At 57.3% G+C, this 26,518-nt stretch overlaps 1 protein-coding gene across 1 annotated transcript in view; it reads left to right on the top strand.

The window, feature by feature from the left end:
• Nucleotides 1-2,792: 2,792 nt before the first annotated feature.
• IGSF21 (immunoglobin superfamily member 21) overlaps nt 2,793-26,518 on the top strand; it is a gene marked incomplete at both ends in the record, with an annotated part of 247,242 nt that continues 223,516 nt past the window's right edge. The window contains one exon of the mRNA XM_080690986.1: nt 2,793-2,859. Coding sequence (XP_080547112.1) covers nt 2,793-2,859 — 67 coding nt within the window. The remainder of the gene's footprint in view (nt 2,860-26,518) is intronic.

Below are 26,518 nucleotides of genomic sequence, written 5' to 3' on the forward strand. Positions count from 1 at the left end.
GGCATCCCTGGAGCCGGGGAGAAGAAACTTGCTTTGTGCAGTAGCGCCCTCTGTCGGGAGAGTTTGGTTCAGCACCATGGACAGAGGGCGGATGGCGCTGAGGGCCTCCCCTCCTGCTGCCTTGAAGGCCCTGGGCTCTTGCTGGTCTCTTGCTGGAGAAAGAGACAGGTCCCACCGTGACTCACAGGTCTGAACACCAACACAGTAAAATGGAAGCCCTGCCTCTGGCAGCCGATCCATTAGGAGAGAGAAACCAAAGGGACCTTAGGCCGATCGAAAGGCCGGGGCTGTCCTGGGGGACTTTTCCTGTGCCCGCTGCTAACGGTGACTCTCAGTCTGGAGACCCCTTTCTCTGGGGCAAAAATAATAATAATAAAAAAAGGCTCCAAAGCTGTGTTTTAGGAAACAGGAACTGGAGGCGCAGGCTCTGCCGGGAGAGCTTTGCAAGGTAGCTGTATTACTATTAGTAATTACCATCTGGTAATAGACACACAGGTGGCACCCAAGTCCCTTCTGGGAAAACCAACTCTGCACCTGGCCAGTGCACAAACCAGGCTCCCTAGAGTTTCCCTGCTGCACGAAGCCTGCTCGGGCCTACCTGCCAAGAGCCAGCCTTGTTTGTGCTTGGGCCTGGGAAACAGAGTGGATTGGACAGAGTGACCAAGTCTCACTCACTCATCCGTCAGTTCATTTACCCATCCAACATGGATTCGTTGAGGGCCTACTATGGGCCGCTGGCTAGGAAGGCAAATCGTTTTAGTATAGGGGATGTTATAAAATAGTGTGTTTGGTGCTGAAGTCCAGGGCCTGTGGGAGGGCTAATAGAGGCCTCTGAACCCCAGGCCCTACAGTTGGTCCCATGCCCCCCCCCCCTTGCTGGGTTATCAGGCCTTCTTTTCCCTCACTGGCCCCTCCCTGTTAGGGAGGGAGGCAGCTGTCTGGCTCCTCTGCTGTTCCCTGGGGCTTTCTCCTCCAGCTTCCAGAAAGCATGGTCCAGGGAGGGGGGGAGTGGAGAGGCCTGGGGGGACTGGGCCCCAGGGCATGGCTGGGCTGGCCCCAAAGTACAGTAGGGGAGAGGTGACCTCAAGCCAACCTCAGCAGCTTGGAGAAGCAGAGACTTAGATGGGGGGGGGCAGAGGAGGCAGAGCCAGGGAGGAGACGGGCCTGAGACTCCAGTATACAAGGCACATCCAGCTCAATCAGGCTGGGAACCAATTAGTCTGATTCAAAAAAAAAAAAAAAATCCATGTAGGGACAAACTGTAATCAAACACCTATTTATAAGGGTTTATTATGATCATTATTATTATTTTACTGAGAGGATCATTCTAAAGCCTGTCAGGTGAAGGTATGCTTTCAGATCTTCATAAATGCAAATCCTGCCTTCCCCCAGGGCTCTAAGCAAGGGAGCCCGAGCTGCAACCGGGTTGCTTGGGAGGCCAAGTGGTGAGGGAGGGGGTGGGGGCGGGCAGGGCTGGGGGAGGGGCAGCCCGCTGCCAGGGTGTGTCCTGCAAGGCTGAGCTTCCCCCAGCGCCCAGCCACTGCCCCCTCTGCGCCCTCTCCACAGGCTGCTGGAGATGGAAGGACCTCTGTACCCACTGCACCTGTGGGTAAACAGAGCCACACCCCTGCAGCATCCTGAGGGGTGGGGAGGAGGTGCTGCTTTTCTAAAACTCACCCCTGGCTCAAGGGGTTACACCTGGGTTCTCAGCCCCGACTGGCCCTTGGCTGGCCAGCTCTTTTCGGGCGGCCAGTCTGGCTCCTCATCCCTGCCCAGGCAGAATTCCTGCCTCTCAACCTCTCCGGGTCCCCTCACCTGGGCCTGCCCTGGGTACCCTTCCAGTAAGATAGTCCCACCCCACCCCTCCTCAGGCCAGGGGTGGGGGAGGAGAGGCCTCACCTGACAGAAAGGTGAAATCACCTGGTCTGTGCCAGGAGGAAACAGCCATCTCCTTACCCGTTTCTGGCAGGATCCAAGGATGTGGCTATTATGGGGGGGGGTGGGGACACCCCATTTCCGAGGGTTCCCGGGGGAGGGGCGACCATACACTGAAGCCCCTTCCCCTTCCCCTGAGAACACTGGTAAGTGGAGGTCAGGGCCGGAGCCACACCCTGCCTGCCCGGTCCCGGCAGGACAGCTGCTGGCTTCTCCCTCCCCAGACCCCCGGGGCCCGCCTCCCGCTACGGGCTGGCGGGGAGGGGAGGGAAGAGGGTCCCAGGCTCGGCCGAGGGGGGTGGCTTCTGGAGGGCGGGGTGACACCTGGCTGTGGGTTAGGGAGCGAGTTGCGATGTGGGGGTGGGGGCTTGGGGTGAGGAGAGGGGGTCGGAGGCCCCGGAGGAGGGGGAGGGGAGAGGAGGGGGCGAGCTCTCCTTCTCCCTGCAATAAATCGGCTTAGGGGACGAGAGCCGAACAGCCCAGAAAGGATTAAAGAAAAGTCTGTATAATACAGCGGAGAGCGCGGCGCGGGGAGGGCGGGGGGCGGGGAGAGGGGGAGGGACGAGGGCGGCGCGGGGAGGGGGCGCTCGCGCGGCCGGGAAGGCGAGCGCCGGCGGGGAGAGCGCGATCGGCTCAAACTCCGGCGCCGCCGCCGCCGATCCGACCGGACCCGGGGCCGCGGAGGCGCAGGAGCCGGAGCCGCCGCGCCCAGGACCCCGCGGACCCCCGGCCCGGCCGCCGGGCATGGGGGCGCCCCCGCGGAGGCCCGCGCTGCCCGCCACCGCCTCGGCCGGCGGCCGGGGGCAGGAGCGCGCCTGAGCCCATGGCGAGGGGCCCCGCCGCCAGCCCCCGGCACCATGCGAGCCGCCCCGAGCCTCCGCGGCGCCTGCCTGCTGCTCGCCGCGATGCTGGACCTGGCGCGCGGTGAGTGGGGCGCGGGCCGCGGGGAGGGCTGGGGTCCCGGCGCCCCGGCCGGGGCCAGTGTGGCTCGGCCAGGCGGGAGGTGGCACTGGGGGCGAGAGCCCGAGGGTCTGCGCCAGGGTGTGTGTGTGTGTGTGTGTGTGTGCCTGCCTGCGTGTGCGCGTCTTTGTCGTGTCCGTGTGCGAGGGTGTCCGGGAAGCAGCTGTGTGCAGAGGGTGCGGGAGTGTGTGTGGAGCCGAGTGTGCACGGGTGTGTGTGTGCGCGCGCGCGATGGTGTGAGTGCCCGGGGGTGCTGGAGCGTCTGGGTCAGTTGCAGGCGGGAGGTGTGTGTAAGAGTAGCGGCCCGGAGTGTTTGGGGGTGTGAGCGTGTGCCAGCTTCAGGAGGGTGTGAAGTGTGTGAGCTCGTGACACCGTGTGTCGGCGTGTGAAGGGACGGGTCTGTGAGGCGTGGCGTCTCGCGGGCGTCCCGAGTGCGCCGGCCTCTTTAGGGGTGTGTGGCGGCCGATGACTGAATTGCCGTGTGCCCCGGAGGGAGGCCTGTGACGGTGGGGCTGGAGTGTGCCCGTCCGAGGTGTGTGGAGGTGCAGGCGCCCGGGGTCGTGTTGCTGGGTGGGCCTGGCCGTGGAGCGTGTGGGTCTGGTGTCTGTGCAGGTGTGGAGGTGTGGATGGTGGGGCCTGAGGGACTTGGTCCCAGGCTAAGCTGAGCCAGCTGAAAGGAGACAAGCTCAGCGGTGGCTGCTGCCCGGGGCCAGCAGGGCAGACGGCTTGGCAGCTCCAGGGAGCAGCAGGGCTCTCAGCTGCCTGGAGCCTCCCTCCCAGCGCCCGCCTGGTGGGTCGTAAATGGTGGCAGAACCTGCCTGCTGGGGTTTCTAGGAGCAGAGAACGGAGAGCAGGCACCAGGGCTCCAAGCCCCGCGGAATAGAGGTGGGACTAACCAAGGACTGTGGGCACCCACGCTGGAGGGTTGGAGCCCTGGACTCCCCTCTCAGCCAGCAGAAACCCTGGAACCAGAACCAGGCCTGATGAAACAAGAGCCGTATGGGCCGAGGGGCTGCCAGGTGTCAAGCAGCCACGGTGACCCTTAGGGCCTGGGCCCCATCCCAGCTCTGTGATAGAGGGAGGGCCAGTCCTGCCCCTGCCCATAGCCCTGTCCCACTGGGAAGTGCCAGCTAGGTTCTGAGCGTGCCTGCCAGGAGGGAGTGTCCCCCTAAAGCAACTCCGCCCCCTGCACCCCAAGTCTTTGGAGAGTGCCAGGTGTGGGGGTGGGGGGAGCTGCATAATTTGAACCTGGGCCGTGGTCCCCTTGGCAGAGGGGGAAGGGGCTGGCGTAACCCAGAAGGAAAGCTAGCCGTGTACTTTGTCCTCCACCCTCGGGACAAGATACTTTCCAAAGTGGGCCTAAATCACCCCCTAACTTTGGGGCGAGCCCCCCCCACTTCGGAAGCCTCTAGAGGGAAAGATTGTGTGCGTGGAGGGTCTGCGTCAGCAAAGGGGCACTGGGCGTTGTTGAAATGCACTGGAGCCCTCACCTGGACATTGCAGGGAGCGGGGGCTGGGGCTGGGGACAGGAGGGGAGCAACCCTCTCTTCCCCAGAATGCACAGAACGGAAAGATGCGCAGGGGTGGGGGTGCCGACTGGTGAGAGCGCAGGGTGGGAACCCTGGCTCTATCAGGACCCCACCCTTCTATATCGGGAACTGTGAGCAGCGTTCTCGGGGCTGCCTGGCTGCGGAGAGCAGACCGGGAGTCCTGGCTCCTCCATCGCTAGCTCGCTCTCCGCCTGCCTCTGCAGGCTGCTGGAGGCTGGGGCTCCGGGCTGGGATAAGCGCCTCTGGGCTGGGGTGGGGGAGCCCCGTGGCCAGGGCCCGCTAATCAGGGTGAATATCGGTGTAGACTCGGATCACAGATGGAAAGTTTCCGAGCTTGGGACTCAGGGGGAGGTCCCAGGCAGCCGGGCATCTTCTCCGCAGAGGAGAAGCGAGTGCACGAGGGTGGGGTCCCCCCATCCAGTCTAAGCCCACCACGTGGGCTGGAGTGCAAGCAAGGTCCATGCGAGACGCAGGAGGCGGGCTGCGCCAGAGGAGGGCGCCCTTCCTGGAAGCTTCCAAGAGCCGTGCACCTGGCGGTAGGCTTCGCAAAGCCACCTGCCTGGAGCAGCCGGCAAGGGAAGCGGTGGTAGACCCCAGGTCTGCGGTCCAGAAACGTGCTGGCCCCGTGAAGGTGGGAGGTGGGGGCATGGCGGTCACTGCTAGGGGAGGGGCGCGACCTTCGCCTGTTCTGCTTGCTCCTCTGGGTCACGGAGCTGGAGGTCTCCACTTTGGAGAGGTGGCCGTGCGTGTGCTTTGGCAGGAGGAAGGAGATCTCTCTCTGCACTCAGCCTCTGCTCGGGGCTCCCCATTCCCCAGTACCAGGCTGGCCCGAGAACAGGCATACATTTCCTTGGTCTCCCGGATCACGAAGCAGCGCCCTGGGGAACCGTGTGTGGTCACTTCTAGGGAGTCCTGACTTGTGCAGTGACCTGGGAGAGGCGGGGTGCCCGGCGAGGGGCGGAAGGTGTAAGAATGGCTTTTGGACCTGCCTCAGCCCTGGGAAATTCGCCGCTAACAGGCTAACAGCGGTGGCGAGCAGGCCCAGTTAAGGCTAGCCGAAGGTCCCAGCCAGAGGTCTCTGGGGCTAGGGGTGGGGCGGCCCCCGTAGTTTCTTGCTAGGCACCTTGGCGCCTGCAGGTGGGTGGGTAGGAAGGCTGGCTTCTCAGGGCCCAGGGAGCTGCAGCGCCCAGACTGCGAGGGCCCCGCACGCAGAGAGCAGGTGTGACGACTTCATATTTCAGACTCTCCGCTCACCCCCTCCCCATCAGGCGGGGCTCTGGCACTGCAGGGATTTTACTCCACCCCACCCCCCTAGGAGAGGTAAACTCTAGAGGCTAGAAGGATGCCCCGCCCCCTCAAAGCTCCACCCCCTACACACCACAGACCACCCGGCAAACTGGAGTTCTTCCTAAGAGGTTGAACTAATATAATTTGTGTGTTTTAAGTGCGGAGAATGTTAGAGCTGAGTGACCTCCGGAGATCACTTATTTCAAATGGTTCTGAAACATTTCTTTTTAAGCAGCAGAACCTTTCTAGAAGGAACCAAATGCTGCCCCACCCCTAAAATCCCGATGCCTTGAGCAAGCCCCTAGGCTGGAAGGAGGGGCTGCCACGTTTGAAGGTGTGGAGACCCTCTCTGAACGACCCTTCCACAAAGGTTAACTCTAGCAATCTCAGATTGCTCTCTTCCAAATGTCAAAGCCAGGTTTGTTTTTAATAACCCTGATTTCACGGCTCATCGCAAGATGCCAGGCGAGGTGCTGGAAGCTGGCTGCTTGGCAGTCCCCATTCATGCTGCAAGATGGACTTAATAAGATCCTCTTTCCACAGATTAGGAAACTGAGGCTCGGAATTTTAAGATTTATGAATGACAGAAATACAGGCTCCTTCCAGCTTCCTCCTGGTCTCGCCTCAGGCTCCCTCTTTTCTTCCAGTGTTCTTTCTCTGGCTGCAGACAAGTCTCTGGGCAGAGCATGCGAGCAGAGGTGGGCAGAGGCAATCCACGTGAGCTCTCAGATCTTCCTGGCCAGGCTGATGTTTCAGAGCATGGACCGCACGCCTGCTGGAGCCTCACCACACTCTGGTGATGGAGAGGTTTGAGGACCTGCTCAGGTCTCTGGCTCATAGCAGTCCTGATTCCAAAGGCCGGCGAGGGGGAGCTCGTGATGTTCTCTTAGCTGGCTTTCTTGGGATCCTGTGGGTCGGTAACCTAGGCGGTCAGCAGCCTGGCCTATCTCCTTGACCCATCTGTCACATTTCCAGGCCACTTGAAGCCCACTTATTCGTGCACCCCCAAAATGCCTACTGTATTCTGTGTGCCAAGGATAGCGCTGTGCTTTGGGAATGCCGTCCCCACACTGTAGCACAGGAATGCCTGCTTTTACAGTTTACAGCTCAGTGAGAAATTGATTCGGCACTTGGAGGGAGGGAGGGTATCTTAGGTCCTAATCATGCTAGGTATGTTCCATGTGTGTTATTCTTATTTGATCTTTACAAGCATCGTGAGAGGTAAAATTAGTCCTGTTAGTCCTATTTTGTAGAAGAGGAAACTGAGGTTCAAGAGGTTAAGTAACTGGCCCAAGGCCACCTAGTCAGTAGGTGATGGGCAGGGGCTTGAACGCAGGACTATCTGACTCCCCAGCCTGGGCCCTTCCCATCTGCTCCATGTCTCCTGGTGAGAACGGGCTTCGGCCGCCTCCTTGGCCCCAGCCTCCTGGATAGCCATGTATACCCAGTTTCCTGGTTGGGTGTTTTACTCTTCACCAAAGTCAAGGTGAAACAGAATTGTTCAATGTCGTCGACTACACAGATGGGAGAGGAAGTGTCCCCTTAAAGACCTTGACATCTGCCAAGAGGGCAGGGCACATCTGAAAAGAGGGGGACCAGTGAGCAAAACCCTCATCCCAGTAGGGTGAGCACTGGACACGTTCCTGAAAAGATGAATGATAACCCAGTCTGTCCGTCCGTCCGTCCGTCCGTCCATCATCCATCCATCCATCTTTTCTTTTTTCCTCTTGAAAAAGAACTAACAAGGCTCAGGATCTTATGGCAGTAAGAGAGCTTCCTGAGAGTTTCAGACCCCAGGCAGCTGCTGTTTCCTCTGGGAGAGGAAAGCTCTGTCCTGTGTGGGAGGACAGGGCGCATTCCATTTGAAGTCAGAAATACCAGTGGTGGTGAAACACAGACATCACCTCCTGTAAGCTGCCGTTCTTCAGGACACGGCTCCCGGGGAGGAGCAGGGTAGGGAGATCCCGCCTGTTCTTTTGATAGATCCAGGAGCAGAGGAGGCCCATGCTCACCGAGACCTACCGGCCAACCATGATTCCACAATGGGGCCAATAGATGCACTGTGGGTGGCTCTGGAGGGGTGGGAGGTGTCAGCATGCCTGGTCACTTCTGCAGCCCAAACAAGCAAGACAGTCATGGGCGAGGGGTATCTGTCTGAAACTGAGACTCAGGAAAGGAATCAACCATCAGGCTTATCCACCAGCTCTTCCTACATCTCTTAGGGCCACATGGATTGTGGGAGGTGGTACCCCTCCCCAACCCCACCTATTGCATGTCATCTTGATGGGTGGGGCTTTCAGGTTTGGACCCCTAGCACCAGCCCAATAGACACACTCTCCCAGGAACCGGAATATTGTGCCATCATGGAGACTGAGAGCTACTGGACAGCTCCCCTTGGCAGTGGGCCCTAGAAACTGCTTTGCTTGCTCCCCAAGGCTGATGTTGATGGGACCTAGCTCCCGGGGTGCCCGGAGATGGACCGGTCTACCTGGAGTGCCGCAGGCTCTGCCCACTGTTACTAGATTGGTCACGGTGACACCACAGTGGCCCCATCTCAAGCAGCAGTCCTCACTGCCAACGTCCCCCTAGCATTCTGTGTGTGTGTGTGTGTGTGTGTGTGTGTGTGTGTGTGTGAGACTGGGGATTGAACCCAGGGGTATTCTACTTCTGAGTGACAGCCCCAGCCCTATTTTATTTTATTGTTTTGAAAAAGGTCTCACTTAGTTGCAGAGGGCCTCACTATATTGCTGAGGCTGGTTTTGAAACTGCGATCCTCCTATCTCAGCCTTCCAAGTACTGGGATCACAAGCATGCACCACCATGCCCGGCTTTCCCCTGCATTCCTATGAGCTTCTTTCTTCTTCTTCCTCCTCCTCCTCCTCCTCCTTCTACTACTACTACTACTACTACTACTACTACTACTACTACTACTTCTTCTTCTTCTTCTCCTCCTCCTCCTCCTCCTCCTCCTCCTCCTCCTCCTCCTTCTTCTTCTTCTTCTTCATCTTCTTCTTCTTGAGTACATTTCAGCCACTAGCATGGAAAAGACCCCTCTTGGTCCCATTGCTATTGCTCTTGGTGACCCCCAGAGGATCCTTCATGGCCCATTGGCTGGCCGGAGGTGACCGATCCTGCTGCCTGCTCCCCGCCTTTCCCTGGAGGATCAAAGCCCTTTGAGTGCACTCTGAAACCTGAATCATTTCCCTCTAGTGAACTGTGGGGTGGAGCTAGTCTTGCTGTGAACCCGGACCCCCTTTCCCTGCCTGCCCTTGGTGCAGGGAGGCAGAGACCCCTGTCTATTTCCTCTCTCTCTCTCTCTCTCTCTCTCTCTCTCTCTCTCTCTCTCTCTCTCTCTCCTCTCTTCTTCTGCAAACACAATGGACTGGGTGTTGGGTGGCACCAGCTTTGTCCTCTGATAGCACACCCTGGCTTAGAAGAGGGCTGAGCACACTGTTTCCTGTTTCTATGGAAAAGTGAGTGGCATGTAAGAATTTAGGCTGGACTTGCAGGTGAACTTCTGGCAGCAGAGACCTGGTCCTGGAACTACATCCTCTCCTTCTAAAGCCTGTCAGTCAACCTGGCGGAGACTCTGCCGCCAGTTCTCCTGACCCCCTTTCCAGTGGTAGGTTCTGAGAATTGACCAAACACTTGTGCACCCGCCATGCTATCTAGGCCTCACATCAGGCATGAAGCAGCTGGTCTCGTGCCCACTGATTGGATGAGGGAAACTGAGGCTTGGGAGGTGCTAGAAAGGCTGCCGCAGAGTGGCTGGATGAGAACCTGGATTTGTGGCTGGCTGCGAGCTGGGCCTGCGTCCTCTCCATCGCCATTGTGCAGTGGCATTCCACCCCAGGGATCTGGCATAAGTGGGTTGGGGGGAACAGGGGACAGCTCCCCATGAGCTCACCGGCTGGTAATGTGGACTAGCGAGCTGGCACTGGGAGGTGGATGTGTGGTGGGCACACGCTTTGTCAGAGTGACCGCCTCCCTTCCCTGCGGGCAGCCAGGTAGGTGTCACATCCGTGGTCCCCAGGCGAGGACACTGATGTGCCCTGGTCATGCAGCTCAGAGAGCAGAGTCCACCTGCTCTCTGGACTCACAGACTTGGCCTGCTCAGAGCTCTGGCCCTCGGTGGCACTGTCCCCCACCACCTTCCCCACGTCCGCCCTTCCTTGGCTCCGAGAGCTGACATCTGCCCTCAGCCAGCTCAGCTCCTGCCTCCTGGAAGCCCCTCCGTATCCCTGCTCCCTGGCTTCCTCCCACCGCTGGCTCAGGTGTCCCTCGGAGCACTGGCAGTGGCCCTGGGTATAGCTCCCTGGCGGCTAAGGTGCCCGTGAGTCCTCCCCTCCCCGGCAGAGCTCTCGAGGGCGGCAGCCCCGGCTCCTGGCCTTGAGATGTGTTTGTTGAGTGTGTGCATGACGTCTCTCCTGAGCCTGAAGTCCTGCCCAGACACTGGTCGCTGGTGTGCTTCCTGGCCCAGCTCTGTCACCTCTGGAAGTCCTTTCTGGTGTGAGAATGTGTCCGCTGTCCAGCGCTGTCCACTATCACTCACCCTGGCACTCCAGCTGGTGCCCGGGACCCCAGCCAACAGTCGAAGGGGCAGGAAGACCAAGGGGCTTCCTGATCCCTCTGGGATCTCCTTGGGGTGGGGGCTGCCCTCCACTGGTGATGAGTGAGGGGTTTGAGGGAAAAAAGAAGGGAAGGAGGACTGGAGAGAGGGAAGGGAGGAAGAAGGAAGGAAGGAAGGAAAGAAGGGGCGCTCACTCAGCAGTTACTAGGTGCCAGTTTCTGAGCCAGTTCAACCAGTGTCATCTTAAATCTCCTGGACACTCCCATTTTGGGGGTATTCTCCCCACTTTACAGGCGAGGCTATGAGGTCGAGGGACACTTATGACTTGTCTCAGGTACCCTGCTGGTGCGGCGGGCCTGCTGGATTCACGCCAGGTGTCACGAGGCACATCTCCTCCTGACTCTGAATTATCCTGTTGCTGACTTGAAATGGACCGGGACCGAGTGTTTACACCAGGGGCATCGGCAACACTGAGAATCAGGCTGTTAGACGCCTGGCGCACACTCTGGCTCACGCTTCTCCCTCACCAGTGCTGCCCACACAGCTGCCCCGTGGTGACACACTCTGCTTTTCACCCGAACTGGCCTCAAATACTCAGCCAATTCATAGAGCAAGACGCTTGGGGAGGCCGCTACCTGCCTGAGTCTTGGCTTCCTGTCTTTTTTTCTTTGTGGTAATGGGGATGGAACCCAGGGGCATTCTACCTCCAAACTACACCCCCGGCCCTATTCTTTTTTTTTTTTTTTTTTTTTGAAACAGGGTCTCACTGAGTTGCAAAGGGCCTCGCTAGGTAGTAGCTGAGGCTGTCTGCAAACCATGACCCTCCTGTCTCAGCCTCCCAAATGCTAGGATTACAAGCCTGAGCCACCACGCCCCGCGGCTTCCTGTCTTTTAAAAATGGAAGGCCCCCAGGCAGGATGGTGTGCAGCTGTAATCCCAAGGACTGGAGTGGAGGAGGCAGGAGGCTCACAGGTTTGAGGATAGCCTCAGCAACTTAGCAAGGCCCTGTTTCCAAATAAAAAGAGTTGGGGGTGCAGCTAAGTAGTTGAATGCCCCTGGATTCAATCCCCAGTACCAAAAATAAAGGAGGGTGCTGGGGAGGAGTGGGGTAAAGCGCTGATAAATACAATGTAGCAGGTAATGTAGTGGGCCCTCCCTTCCTCCTGGCTCGGGAAGGGCGCAGGGATGCTCTCACCTGCCCTCTCCCTCTGCTGGACTCTCCCCTGGAGCCATGTCTACGGGTTGTGTCCATTAACTGAGCAGCTGCCTCAGAAGGGAAGGCCCAGGATGGCGTTGAGGGACTGGACTGCTCTGGACAGTATCAGGGCCTCGGATGGGGAGCAGCGTGTGCAGAGAGGCCTGGACGGGGACGGACAGGAGGCAGCTGGCCTCATGGAGCGTGAGGGCCTTGCTGAGAAGTGGGGAGTCAGGTCCGAGGGACCAGCAGGTGTCTGGCCTTCCTGGCAGGCTCAGGACATCACCCGTCCTGGGGAGAGAGCGGGAGAGAAGAGGGTCACCTCGGCTGGAAGTGCTTGAGACCTCTACCGGGTGGTACATGGCCACATGGCTCCCCAAAAGACAGTGGCCACCAGGGAAGAAGTGCCATCCTCTGGAGACTGTCACCGCTCCTAGCCGCCAGAGCTGACAGGGAAGGGAAACCAGCCTTCCCAGGCCCTGGATAGGGAGCTGCCTGGGCAGAGCATGTGTCTAGGCCGCGCACAGGGAGTGCTGGGAGCGGGGCCTCCTGCAGGGAAGCTTCTGGAACTCCAGCAGGTGGAGGCTCTCGACTGGCTGGCTTCAGGCCCATCTCCGCTGCTTGTCCCACGTGTGAATTCAGGGAGTCTCTTCATGGCGTTCACCCTCAGTTTCTCCACCCGCACACGTGGCTCTTTGTGGTGGCCTTGGTGGGGGGTGCTGAGAAGGTACATCCGGCGGAACCACGAGTCTCTTTACACCATGCCCAGCACACAGGAGGCTTTGGGAAGGGTGGGGATTTTATAATAAGGTTTGCCTCTGGCCGAGTAGCAGGCTGCCCTTCTCCAAGTTTTAAGAGAAGCCGGGCGTGGTGGTGCACGCTTGTAACCCCAGCATTCGGGAGGCTGAGACTGGAGGATCACAGTTCGCAGACAGCCTCAGCTTCTTAGTGAGGCCCTCTGCAACTCAGTGAAACCCTGTTTCAAAATAAAGAATAAAAAATAGGGCAGGGGGTATAGCTCGGAGGTAGAATGCCCCTGGGTTCCATCCCCAAACCCACACACACACAAAAAGTATAATCCCAGCTCCCCCAGAAGAAAGGACACAGTGCAGATTCCCCTCACCCCAGAACTAAAGGAACCTTCAGAATTCCACACCTTTCTAGTTATATAGTGTTTGGGCCAGAAAGAGCTGAGAAATTCCCTCATCATCACCCTCCCCATTTTGTTTTATCTTGGTACTGGGGATTGAGCCCAGGGGCATTCTACCTTCCAGCTACGCTCCCAGTTCCCCCCTTTTTAAAAAGTTCTCCCTGAGTTACTAAGAGTCTTGCTAAGTTTCTGAGGCTGGCCTCAAACCTACAATCCTCCTGCCTCAGCCTACCAAGTACTGGGATTATAGGCTTGCTCCACAGAGCCTGACTGGCCCTCTCCATTTTAAAGATGAACAGACTGAGGCCGGGTTGGAGAGGGCAGTCTTCCTGTGGCTCTGGTGCGGGTCTTCTCCCTGGACATCCTGGGGTCATCCCATCCAGGCCTCTGTCAGGCAGACCCATCCTGAAGAGCCTGGTGTGGGGGTGGGGTGGGGACAACTGGGCCTTCCAGATGGGGTGGAACTTGGCAGCACTTCCTTGGGGCAGCAGCCCCGAGCCTCATAAATCACAGGATCAGCGCTGAGCCTCCAGGGAGAGTTTTGTCCCTTTGCCAAGCTGGTCCCTTTGCCCTTTGTTGGTCTGCAGAGACTGGGCTCCCCCGATGGGCTTGTGGGCTTGCACTGTCTCCATTGAACCTTCTCTACCTCCGGTCACCCGAAGGCCCCCAAAGACGAGCATCCATCAGGGCTACGCTGGCATCTCTTGGGTGGGCAGGGCAGAGCACAGGGGCTCTGAGGCACCGCTGGGTGAAGATGAGGTGCACAGAGGGGACCTGCAGTCCCGTCGCTGGGCTCCCACCCAGCCAGTTGGTATTTGCCAAGTGGAAATTAGACCAAAGGCCGGGTGCCTGGCTTCAGAGAGGCAGGTGAGGAGTTACTGGTTGTCAGCTGGCATCTAACGTCCCAGGCAGGTGTGGGACCAGAAGCAGCGAGGTGCGGGCAGCAAAGGCCGCAGCGTCTCAAGGACTTCTTTGTTCGCTTCTGCAGCAGGGAAGTGGGTCGGAGCTCAGCTCTGAGGTGAAGTGGCCTGCAAGGCGCTGCCTGGGGTTGGGGCTGCCTGGGGAGCTGGACGTGGAAACTGGGGCTGCAGGAAGGATCCCACGATAGGGATCGATTAGCGGTTCCCAGGGTGGTCTGAGTTCAGTGAATGACTCTCATTTCAGGAAGCAGGAACTTGCCTTCTTCTCATTTTGGTTTTCATTTATTTTTGTAACAATGATTCCTGGGGGTCCGCCATGTTTAGGCTCTTGAACTCCAGCAGAGGAGAACTGCTCACGTTCTTGCCCTCCTGGAGTTTACAGCCGAGGGCTACAGCCGTCCAATGTGTGGCCAGGTGTGAGCGTTGGCGTGTAAATTAAAAGGAAAGTTGCTCAGCTTCGATGGGGCTGAAATCAACAAGATTCGGCTCTTCAGCCGGGCCGGCCAGATCTCATCACCGGGGTCCTCGGCCGATGTGACAGAGAAGAATGCCAGCCCGCGCCCATCGGAGTCATAGAGGTTTATTCAAGGAAGTAGGAAATAGACATTCAAGGGAGAATGCAGGCCAACTCAAGAGGAAGAGAGATGCTTTGGGGGGAGTGTTTTGGGCTCTTCTTTTATAGGGGGCTTTCCTGAGGGGTGGTCAGAAGAAGGTCTGTAAGGATGAGCTCAGGCTGGTAGGCTGGAGGTGGTTTCTGGTGGTTTTGGGAGTCTGACCAGCCTTTGGGTGTTCAGGCTGCTCGAGGTCTCCATTATCTCATCAGTACATGAGCTGGAGAGTCTCCTGAATTATAGCTTTCTGCTTATTTATTTTTTCTATGTTAGTCAGATAGAACATTTCCATCTTTGCCAAAGAGGTCAACATGTCCTTCTTGAGGTGGGCAGGTCCATTGGCATGGAACACCAAGGAGTCAGGAGACAATGGCTCTTCCTTCCTTCCTTCCTTTTTTTTTTTTTTTTTTTTGATGCTGGAGAGCATTCTACCACTTAGCTCCACCCCAGCCCTATTTTAGCTTATTTTTGTAAGCAGGGTCTCACTAGGTTTCTGAGAGTCTCACTAAATTGCTGAGATTTTTTTTTTTTTTTTTTTTTTTGTGTGTGTGTGTGGTACTGGAGATGGAACTCAGGGGCATTCTACCTCTGAGCTATACCCCCAGCCCTATTTTTTATTCTTTATTTTGAAACCGGGTCTCACTGAGTTGCAGAGGGCCTCACTAAGTAGCTGAGGCTGACCGCGAACCGCGATCCTCCTGTCCCAGCCTCCCGAATGCTGGGATGACACGTGTGCGCCACCACGCCGGGCTATACTGAGATTCTTTTTCTCCTCTTCCTAGTGCCAAGGAGAAAGCCTCAGGTGGATGCTGCTATGACTTTAAGGCCCCTCCACCACTCCCTAGTCCCCATTTCTAATAAAAAGATAAGAGGTCCCAGCCTGGAGCCTCTGTGGCCAGAGAGAGCCTGACTTTTCACACCAGTTTCCTTCCCATTGTAATTGTTTTGTTCCTCGCCCTCTGTCTAAGCCAAGTGACACCGGTTGCCATTCGGGTCCTTGATTTAAACTCTCTCTGTCTCTTCAAAATGGCTTAATTTAAGTAAATAATGAGTCGAGTTAGAGAAAAAACGTTAAGTACAAACGAAGCAGGTGGTGTGCAGACGAGGCTGGTCTGTGAAGGTGTCGGGTGTGATGTCTGCGGTTACAAGTTGGGCTCGGGTGGAGTGATGTCAGCTCCTAAGTTCCTTGGCTTTGGGACCTTTTTGCACCTTAGCAATCGGGTTTCAGCAGGAGATGGCGCTATCCCTGGGGAGTCAGAGGAGGGAGGACCATCACATCGGCTGCTTGAGTCAGGTCCATGAGGTGTGGGGGGGCACCTTGGGAGCAGCTTGCTGTAGCCTGGAGGAGAAGCTGGGATGGAGAGGGCTGCCTTTGGCACCCTGGCCAGCAGAGAGAGACAAAGAAAAATACTTGGGGACCTAGCAGGGAGCCCGAGGGATGAACACCCCAGCATCACCCTCCTCCTGCTGTTGGGTCTCTTGTGGGTGACCCCCACTGACCAACCCCACTGGAGGTCGCCCAGGTCATCCTCCTGCACACAGGCAGATGGGCTCCCCTGGTGTAAGTAGCAGGGATCCAGCATGGTCCTGCTAAGCCTCAGTTTCCCCTGTTTATAAGGGTAGGGCTGTGTTGTGTCCCTGACAGAGCCATCATGCAAGGACTCTAGACAGTGCCTGGGGCTCCATTCTGGTCTTTCTTTTCTTCTTTTCTCTGGCACTGGGGATTGAACCCAGGCGTATTCTACCTCTGAGCCTTATTTTTTATTTGAAACAAGACCTTGTTAAGTTGCTAAGGCTGGCCTCCAACCTGCGGTCCTCCGGTCTCAGCCTCCTAAGTACTGGGGTCCTAGGCTTATACCACCGCACCCAGCGTGGCAGCTGTTCCTACCCTGTTCTTATTAACAGTGCTATCGGTGCTCACACCCCTCCTCCTGCACCCAGCCCTGAGCACCATGCCACGTGCTTCCTGAGCTGAGAGTAGCCACCTGCATACAGTCTTCAGGAAGGGGTGGGCCTGGCTCTCCAGGGGCAGGGGTGCAGGAAGGAACAGAGATCTGGGAGAACCCTGCGGTGTGCACGTGGCGTGCGCTGGCCAGGAGTGACCTTTGCCTTGCGAGGTTCCTACATACCACACGCTCCTTTCCCTGGCTCCCTGGCTCCGCCCCTGTTCCCTGGGCCATCTCATTGATGGATGACTTCACCCCAGGGCACACTGATCTGTCATTCCCAGTCTATTTTCCACCCTATTTCCCACGGAGATGTTCTTTCTCCTTAGATCCATTTAGGTCAGCTTCCCTCGCATCCCACTGGCTCCTCGCACGCACGGCCTGATCCATGCCCGTCACCCGTGGGCTCCGAGCGCGCTCCTTCCATGCCGAGGAGCAGGCGCGCGCCTAGCTTCAGCTGCTCTCGGAAGAAGCTGCTTCCTCACTCAGGGAAGAGCTGGTGACACTCTGGACCCCCGATCTCCATCTATCGCCACTTGTAGAGGAGTCTTGTCAACGAGGAGTAGCTGGCCTCTCACTGGAGATAAATATTGCTTGGGAAAATGTCCCCGACAGCCCCCTCAGCACCCAGCTTCGGAGGCGGCCGAGGCGGCTTCCTCTTGACCCTCTTTCCTGCTGATCTGGCCCCTTTTTCTGTCTACCTGACGCTTCAAATTGACTTTGATGAGGACTAATTTTGCCAGTTGAAATTCATGAGATGCTCCTATATTCGGCGCTCTGCTGAAATTGCCGTGACAAATACCAGCGGCAATTTCTTCCCTGGCTCACTCTCTGAAGTGCTCTGGGCAAGACAAGGTGCCCCCGTCCCTCACTGGCCTGCCATCTGCCACCAGCCTGGGTACTTGCCCTGCCTCTGCGCACAGATCAGCCTCGGCGCTTCCTGCAGGCTCAGCACCTCTGACCCTTTAGTAGGGAGGGGGTGCTTCCCAGGATCAATATTCCTCGGGGAAAATTCTGTGAGCAATTCCCCCAGCTTTCTGTGACCAAGTTGGCTGGAGTGATAGTCCCTGTCTATTCCCCCAGCTTTCTGTGACCAAGTTGGCTGGAGTGATAGTCCCTGTCTAGTCCCTGCTCCATCAACTTGACGGGCCAGATTTTCTACCTCTGAGCTGTGCCTCCAACCCTATTTTATTTATTTATTTATTTATTTTGGTGGGACTGGGGGTGGAACCCAGGGGCTTTCTACCTCCGGGATATTCTACCTCCCAGACTTATTTTCTATTTTATTTGGAAACGGGGTCTCACTAAGTAGCTGAGGCTGACTTCAAACTTGTGCTATCCTTCTGTCTCAGCCCCCCCCAAGCGCGGGGATTACAAGAGTGCGCCACCACGCCCGGAGGTTATTTTATTTATTTTTAATTTTGAGACAGGGTCTGCGATCCCCCTGTCATAGCCTCCCAAGTACTAGGGTTTCAAGCATGCTCTCAGATGGACTTTGGTGTGGCTCATTTCCAGGGTCCTGCGCCGGTGTACCACCTTGGTCTGCGAAGGCAGGATGCGCGGTCGCCAGGGCAGAGGGATGCGCAGTCGCCAGGGCAGAGGGATGCGCTGCAGGGACGGCCACGCCCCAGTGGTCCCCTTCATGGCCAGAGCTCCATCCCATCCATCCTGTTATTACAGCATCGCTTCCTGAAAGTCAAATATAAACGGAGCCCCTTGTCTGTGACTTTTCTCCTGTAAAAGAAGGATGCAGGAATTTGTGGGCTCTATTACATAATTTTTTCTCAGACAGTGACCATGTGACTGAATCTTAAGAAGTACTCCATAGGAAGTACTCCGTAATCCACCCAGATTTGTCCTGTGAGCACCTTGGGAAACACCAGTTTGGTAGGAAGGGCCCTTTTTGGCGGTCTCGGGTCCTTGAGCCTAGGATCTAATATCAGTGCCCCCGCTGACTTTCTATGTGGCGCTCTCACCCGTTCCCTTGGGCTTTAGGGATATAACATGAGGAGATAAGTCTGGATGATTCAAGTTTCTTTGATGGTGAATAGGATTTGGAAGGAGAGTCATGTATTTGAAAAATTTCCTTTAGGACTGATTTGGTGCACTGGGTGTGGTGGTGCACACCTATAATCCTAATACTTGGGGAGGCTGAGGCAGGAGAATCACAGGTTCGAGGCCAGCCTCAGCAACTTAGCAAGACCCTTAGTAAATTTGCAAGACTCTTGTTTCAGAAATAAAACATAAAATAGGGCTGGGGATATAGTCTAGGGTGAACAAACAGCTGTAAATTGCAGTGTAACATTGGAATTCTCAAAATAGCTAGCAAGTCCCTGGAGGTACAAAATGGGGGCTAACTAATCTGTCCGAGATGTTGGGAGGAAAGTCATAGATCCCTAGAAAGGGCGACGCGTGACTGGGTCCTGGAGGATGCATAGGAGTTCGCCAAGGGGAGAAGGGAGCGGAGGGATTCCAGAAGGAGGCGGCTGCAGGCACGGTGACTCCTAGGCTGGAGGGCCTGGGCCTACGGAGTGAAGGGCCCGTGTGTGTTGCAGGGTAGCAGGAAAGCAAGAGGTGACCCAGGAAACAGATCAAGCGCATCTGCCGGAAGCCAGCCAGTGTCGCCATTCGGGGGGGCTTCCAGAGCAGCCTGGACCCTGAGAAGTGGGAGGGTCTCCTTTCCCACCAAAAAGATCGCTGGTGCCATGTCTCCCCTACAGACAGGGAAAGTGTGGCAGGGGCCAGGAAGCAGAGACGAATCTCCATCCAGGTTGACCTCTTTAAGTGATGACTCAGTCTCTGTGGCCGGGACCACTGCTGCTTATACAGTAGCTTCTCTCAGCTCTCAGTATCGCGGGAAGCGTCCCTGGAGGCGAGCTCGGTCTGCTCTGCCGGGGCCTTCTTGTCCCCACCTGTCAAGTGGTACCCACGGCAAGTGCCCAGGAAACACTCTGGGCTCCAGGCAGGGCGGCGCCACTCATCTTCCAGCCCCAGGGAGGCATGTGCTGCTTGTCTCCCCATTTTGTAGAATAAGACGAAGAAGTTAAGACGCTTGGTCAGAACAGCACAGCTGGGGAGGGGCCGGGCTGATTCCTAAGCTATTGACTGGCCTCTGTGTCGCTTGCTTTCTTGCTTTACCACCGATGCCCACCAACTTGACCTTTGGCGGCCTTCCATCCTGATGCCACGTGGCTCTCAGGGACCCCAGAGCCGAGCCCCTTGGAGGCCACAGCCGGCCCCCTGTAGGCAGTCGCTGGATGGCACTTCACTCTGCTCTCTGGCCTCTTTATTATTATTATTATTTTGCAGCATACTGCTAAAAGCTTCCCGCAGAGAGCACACAACCCAGCTCTTTAAAATTTAAAGGGCTTTACTTAAACAGTGTTACTTTCCTGGGTGGGGAGAGCTGAGGCAGGTGCTATGGTGATGTCTAGTGTGGCCTGTGAGTCTGAGCAGACCTTAAGCTCGCACCAGGGAGATGTGGTTCCTGGGGATGGTCCAGGGCCCGGCTGGCTCCGGAGGGGGCGCCTGCGGCCAGCGGTGACCAGCTGAAGATCCAGGCTGCCCTTGGTCGCTTCCTTCCAGGGCAAGCAGTGGGCTGGTACCTCCTCAAACTGGTCAGGGCGGGAGGAGGGAGCTGCCAGGAAGAACAGGGCTGGCTGGGCACCGGGAAGTATGAGAGTTTGAAGTCAGGGAAGGTCCCTATTTATCTACTATTTGTTAGATTCCAAGCCTTGGGGCTATAAACAAATAAAGAAACAGCCATCTCTGTGTGCAATTGATGCTTGGATGGATAGAGCTTGGAGTGGAGATGAGAGGCCCACGGTCCCAGGACTCCAGTGAGGCCTCACAAGACGAGCTGGGCCTCTGAAGATGGAGGCAGCGGGTGGGATTTGGCTGGTTCACGGTTTCTGAACTGTGTTCCACGGAACCCCGTTTTTTACAGGGTTATACATTCTTTTAGGAAGTGAAAATATGGGTCAAGATGATGGCTGAAGGGGACCTTTGTCCCCGAAGCAAGCTAGGAGTTCTGTTTATCCTGTCCTACAGGTGGGCTGGGGATTGAACTGGGGCCCTGCCCTCCACCGCTGAGGTACATCCGGCCCCTTAAGCTTTCCTTTGAATGAAAGTTGAACAGCCCAGAAGGGAACTTGCAAGTGGATGGGTGGGAGGTAGGGAGGCAGGCTGGGCTTTCGGGGTTCTGGAGATTTCCTACTGAGGACCCACTTCTTTTTCTTTGCAAATGGGGAAACTGAGGCTCAAAGGGGCCAGCGCACTGTCTTGGGTCACCGGCAGGAGGGAAGCATACGCGAGACAAAAACCTCTTCTTTCTGTCTCCCTCTGAGCTGGGAGGAGGCTGCCTGGCCCTGGCTGGAGGGCAGGACTGCTGCGGGGGATGGAGCCGGGCCCCTGTTGGTGCCTCCCCACGGCTCAGGTCCAGGACGCCCCTCAAGCCCCTCTCCATCGCTGGCTGCTGCTCTGCCCCACCCTCATGGGAGCTTTGAATTAAAGGAAATATTTTATGATCCCACGCTTCGTTATGTTTTATTAAAAGTGCCCGTGTGGGCTCTGGCTAGCACAGCTGCCAGCTGCCCCCTCCCGCTCAGAGCTGAGGCGGTGAGGGGGCTCCGGGAGGCAAGGCCGGGAGTGGGGGGGTGATGGTCCTGCATGGCGTCACACAGCCCATACCCATCCCGTCCTGGGGTGAGGTCAGTGGGCCGCTGGACCACTGCTAGATACATCATCTTGGACAATTCAGGTAACCACTCTGAGCTTCAGTTCCCACCAGGGAGCCAGGGCCAGGGGTCTCTGTGTTGGTGGGATTGCCCAGTGCACTTAACAGCCACGGGAGGCTGCCCAGGGTTTAGTGGGCGTCCACCAGATCTCCACTGGAGGGGAAAGAGCAGCCAGGGTCTGGCTTGGTATTTTATCGCCACCATCGTCCATGTTATTAGTGAACACAAACGGAGAACTTGTTATTTATCAAATACCGGTCAATCCTACTATTTCCCGGGGACCTGGTGCTGAACAACGCTTCAGGGCTTCGGCCTCACGGGCTGACGTTCTGCAGAATGAGACAGAAAACAGCCATGCCTAGACTCCTCTCAGCATCGCCTGCAGATGGGAGGGGCCCGGCCTGGCCGGCTGCTCTAGATGAAGACCTCTCAGGAGGGGTGTCTTTGAGCTGCACAAGGGGGGACATGAGCAGGAAAGGTCCAGCTTGGCGCCCCCGGGGCCCTGACTCTGTCACTCTGGATCTGTCCCCTGCAGCTCCGTGATGCCAGGGATGCAGGTTGAGCTGCTCTGGGACAGTGTCCCCTTGTACCAGAAACCCAAGGCCAGAGCGTTCTAGGCCAAGAGAGCAGCAAGCCAAGGCCCAGGGAAGCAGGAGGCTGGGGCTGTACTGAGCGCGTTCCTTTTTTTAAAAAAAATTTGCCCTACTGGGAGTTGAACCCAGGGGTATTCTGCCTCCGAGCAATACCCCTAGCCCTATTTTATTTGTAAATTCTGAAACACAGTCTCCTCAGATTATTGTGCCCTGGCTTTAAACCTGCGATCCTCCTGTCTCAGCCTCCCAAGTACTGGATTATAAACGTGAGCCACCATGCCCGGCTGGACCACTTTTTAGCTCCCGCAGAGGTCGGTGAGGCAGGCCTTTTGCTAGCACCTGGTGGGTGAGGAGACCAGGACTCAGGGCTGCAGCCCAGGTCTGATTGCTCCCTTCCTAGTTAGCTACTGCCTCTTGCAGCTCGCTGGTGTACTGTGTGTATGGGGGGCATGAGAGGGGAAGAGCCCACCTCCCACCTCCTTCTGATGCCTCTGGGCTGGGCTGGAGCCTCCAGCGAGCGGGCCGGGTGGTGGGAGCCCTCGGGTATTGATGGCCCCAGGAGCTGGCGGGCTGGGCGGCGGGGAGGTATTAATTAGCAGTTATTCCCTGGCAGTGCGGAGATGGATAGAGATTAAGGTGGCGGCCCAAGCATCCGTTTTGTAGCAGCTGAGAAGCAACACTAAATCAGTGCTACGAATCAATGCTGTGAGAGGGAGATATGTTTTAATCTTATTAGTGGTATAGCATTATGGTGCGAGGCGGGAGGATCCCTCACTCTGGGGCCCCAGCCTAGAGGGAGGGAGAGAGGACCACAGCTGTGGGAGGTCCCGATGGAGGCAGGGGGTGGGAAAGGAGCCTGGGTGTTCCCAGGGGTCTTGGGCTCAGATTCAGCCCTACTGTGTGCTCCTTCTGGGTCCTTCCCATGGACACGGGGCTCTGAGTTAGACTTGAGATCCCAGACTCGGCCTGGGAGGGACCTGACTCTGACCTGGAGCTGACCCGGGGTCAAGACCTAGCCTCACCCCAACATGGGGCAGAGGACAGAGCCTAGGAAGCTGGACAGAGGATGGGTGCGATCAGGAACGTCTTGGAGAGACTGTCAGACAGGTGTTGGGCCACACTTGTAGCGGCCTAGTCTCCAGCCCCGGATGGTGGCCATCTTATCCCCCCACACAGAGGACTTGAATATTGTACCCTGTAAACCTCACACTGAAATTTAATTGCCCTTGTGCCGATTTTAAGAGGTAGGACCCTAGCCAGGCTTGGTGGTGCAGGCCTATAATCCCAGTACTTGGAAGACTGAGGTGTGCGGATCAAGATTTGCGGCCAACTCTCAGCAACCTAGTGAGACTCAGTTTTAAAACAAAAAATAATATGGGCTGAAGGTATAGTTCAGAGGTAGAACACCCCTGGGTTCAGTCCCCAGTACCACACACACATACACAGAAATAAAGAAGTAGGACCTTCAGGGACCCTTTGTGCCTGAGGGCTCCACCCTCCTGGGGGGACTGGCACCCCACACAGGGCCGGTTCTGCCCTTCCCGCTCTCTCTCCCTTTGCCCTCTGCCCTGGGATGATGTACCGAGAGGCCAGGTGTTGTCCCCTGACCTTGGACTTCCCAGCGGCCTCTAGAATTGCAAACCAGCAAGTTTCTTTGCATTATAAATGACCCCGTTGGTGTTGTTTTAGTAGACCGGCACAAAATGGACGGAGCGCTGGCGCCTGGGGTAAATGGCCCTACTCAGATGTCGCAGCGCTGAGATCTGACCCCAGGGCCGAACTTGAGAGAGAGCCTGCCGCCTCCCGTGTCCTCGCCACTCAAGGAAAGCTACGGGAAATTCCTCAAGACTCTCAAGAAACTTTCCCCCTGCCCCAGCTCCCCCACCGACACCTGGACCAGACACTTCTACAAGAAGATATGGGAGAAATGAACCTTTGAGCCTCCGGGGCATTTTCTGACTCTCTCTGTTTCTTTTCCCCTGCCAGACCTCCAGGGGCTCTTGTGTCTAAAACATTCTGATTCTCCTTCTCCTTCCTTCAACTATCAATTGTCTCCTGTATCACTGGATGCTCTCGGCGGGCCTGGGCCACAGCATTATTGACCACGTTTAGGGATAGAAAATCTGAGGGGCTCAGAAATGGCCAATGATGCACCCAGACTGGCACAGCCAGTGGCCCCGGTGGGCTCTTGAGCTCAGGACTTTCCATACACGGCACGGTAGCATTGCCTGGAAGCCAGAAATCATGGAGGGAGGTGTTCCCTGAGGAGGAACTCGGCCAGAGCACGGCCCTCCCCTGCTCTGAGAATATGGCTGTGACCGTCTGCACCGGGGACAGGGACATTGGGGTACCTGGGAAGAGCCCAGCTCCTTGACATCCCCACTTCCTCTTTTGCTGGGGGTGTAGCTCAGTGGGAGATGCCTCCCTAAAAGGTATAGAAAAAACGTGTTAGCAACTTTCTCTGCCTGGTGTTCCACGCTCAGCCAGCCACTGGCCGCCCTGGGGAGTGGCCAGGGTGGCCCACTTGCCAGAGACAACCCGGGGTTCACTGAGGGGAGGGCTGAGGTGTCCCCCATCCAGCTGGGTCTTCGCTTCCATGAACACCCAGTTCCCCGCCTGCCTCGCGCACTCGGAGTGTGTGGGGACCGCGGCCCTGTCTCTTCTCTCATTTTCCCACTGGCTCGTGGATTTCCATAACTCCTTCCCTGAGCTGTGTTTATCCAATGTTGGGTGGAGTGATGGAGGAGGGGGTGAAAGGACAGTTCTAGAGCCGACCCTGCTGGCCCACGCCCGGAGGACGGCACCCGTGCCTCCTGGGTTCACATTGACCGGCAGAGCCGCACCACTGAGCGTGGCCACAGGGCGATGGCGGGCGTCGTGTCTGGCTCGCTGCGGCAGAGAAGACCTTTGCAGAGGTCAGTCTTGTGGCCTGGGCTGAGCCCTGGCAGTGCCGGCCTGCAGCAGAGAGATGGCTGAGATGACCCTGCATGAATCCCTCTCTAGAGCAGGAACCAGCACAGTGACGCCCCATCCAGGGAGCCTGGGCCTGGGCTGCCTGTCAGGGAGGGGGAGAAGCCCGTCCTTCCCCTGGCAAAGCCCTTGGAGGGGCCCGCAGCCACCCCTGTGCTCGTGCCCTGGACAGCACGCGGGGGGGCACCTACTGAGCTCAGGGGCCCCGCAGGTCTCCCATGTGCCCCTACCCAGTGCCGCTGTCACCCCTGCTCTCCCCACTGTGGCCCACGGGGCCCAGAGACACAGCGGCTCCAGTGAGTAGGAAAAGGGGGGTATGGCGACAGAGTTGAAAATGTTCCTATTCTTGCCAGGCTAGTGAGAATTTGGCTTTAAATTTTTAACCTAAATAGAGTTATATTCATTCTCCCTCCCTCTAGATGCAGAGCACTTTTTTGGAGCAATTAAGGAAAAGCATAAATCAGTCCGGTTTTAAAAGCTCAAGCTGACTCCGTGGCTGCCTAAAATTAGCGGCTCCATAAAGGAGGAGGGCAGAGGGGAGGGGGCTGGGTTTGGCTTTTGGAGGGCCATTCGCCCAGGCGGGGTGAAGCCGGGCTCCTGGCCCCAGCCCTGCCTGCAGGCCTCAGGCACCTGGGGAGGGGAGCGGCTGTGCAGCCCACCCCTACTGACCAGCACACTCCTGCTGGTCCAACTCCTGCCTCACACCTTCCTGATTCCCTGCTAGAGTGGAAGGGGGGTGTGAGGGGACTGAGTCTGACCTGCAGCTCCCCCCACATTCGCTGGGGGAGCCTGGGCCAGTCACCCGCCTCTCTGAGCCTGTCTGTGTCTGATTAGATGACAGTTGGGGCTATCATCTAGGTCCTGTGGGACACGAGCAGACGCGCCCCACTGATGGAGAGGGGCTGGCATTGCTACTCACAGGTCCAGGCGGAGCGTCCCTTCTCCACATTGCTTGGGACCGGGACCGGAACTGTGCCAGGCTTGGGGTTTGGGGATACTTGCATACACATAATAAGGTGTCTTGAGGAGGGGCCACAAGGCTAAGCATGAAATTCATGTATGCTTCCTATGCATGTAGCCTGAAAGTAGCGCTTTCCGTTATTTTCAATAATTTTGTGCGGTAAGCAATGTTGCACGGTGTGGAATTTTCCACATGTGCCGTCAGGCTGTGCGCTCAAAATGTGTCCGATTTTGGAGCACTTGGGTTTGAAGGCTCCACCTGTGAGCCACAGCCCCCCTGCCTGGGATCTGTGACCCGCCGGCGTCCCCTCCCACCTGAGCAGGGACTGAGTATCAGGAATAACACCTCTTCCCTCCACCACCCGCCTCGGTGGGGACGTCCATCCCCGGCGTGTGCATGCTCGCTGGCCACTGCTGGCTCCCCAGAGAGGCTGCGGGCACACAGTAGGGGTGCAAGGGATGTCCATGGGTACCTGGCTTAATCCACGTGGACCACATGGCTGGTCACTCAGGGCCTCGCTTTCCCGTCTTCCAAAAGCACGAAAAGGGAGACAGATTCTACCTGGGAGAACGCCGCCCGGGTCTCGCTGCATGTGAGGCTTCAGGCACAGAGCAGGGAGCAGCAGGGCCTGCCTCCGCCTTCCAGGGCTGAAGCCAGAGGGAGATGGCCGGTGCTGAGCACCCAGGAGGGTGCCCGCTGACTACTCTCAGTTGAACAGCAAGACTGAATGAGTGGGTGAAAGAATGAGTGGGTGAATGAATGTGTGACGGCATGAGAGTGGATGAGGGGCATCCCTCCGTGTGGCCACCTTAGCCTCCCCATGGATTCTGTGTTCCGGGGAGTGGAGCCCGGTGCTGAGGGCTTAGGTTCGGGTTCACTGCCGCCCTCCCCATCCCATCCCCATCCCCAGGGCGGGGCCTGAGACGCCATCGCGCACCCGCTGAGCTGTCTCTGTGCTCTTGGAGGTGTCTGGGGCAGAGAGCCTCCTCCTGGCCTGGCTCTGGTCCAGGTCTGGCCTGGACTCCAGCTCCCCTCCCAGGGGAAGGTTAATTGCTTCAGCTCTATCTGCTCATCTCCCCCCCCCTCTCTTATCTGAGAGACATAAGCATTTCAGCAAATACATTAGACCGCAGC

Source organism: Muscardinus avellanarius (assembly GCF_963383645.1).
Source record: "Muscardinus avellanarius genome assembly, chromosome: 3".
NCBI classification, from domain to species: Eukaryota; Metazoa; Chordata; class Mammalia; order Rodentia; family Gliridae; genus Muscardinus; species Muscardinus avellanarius.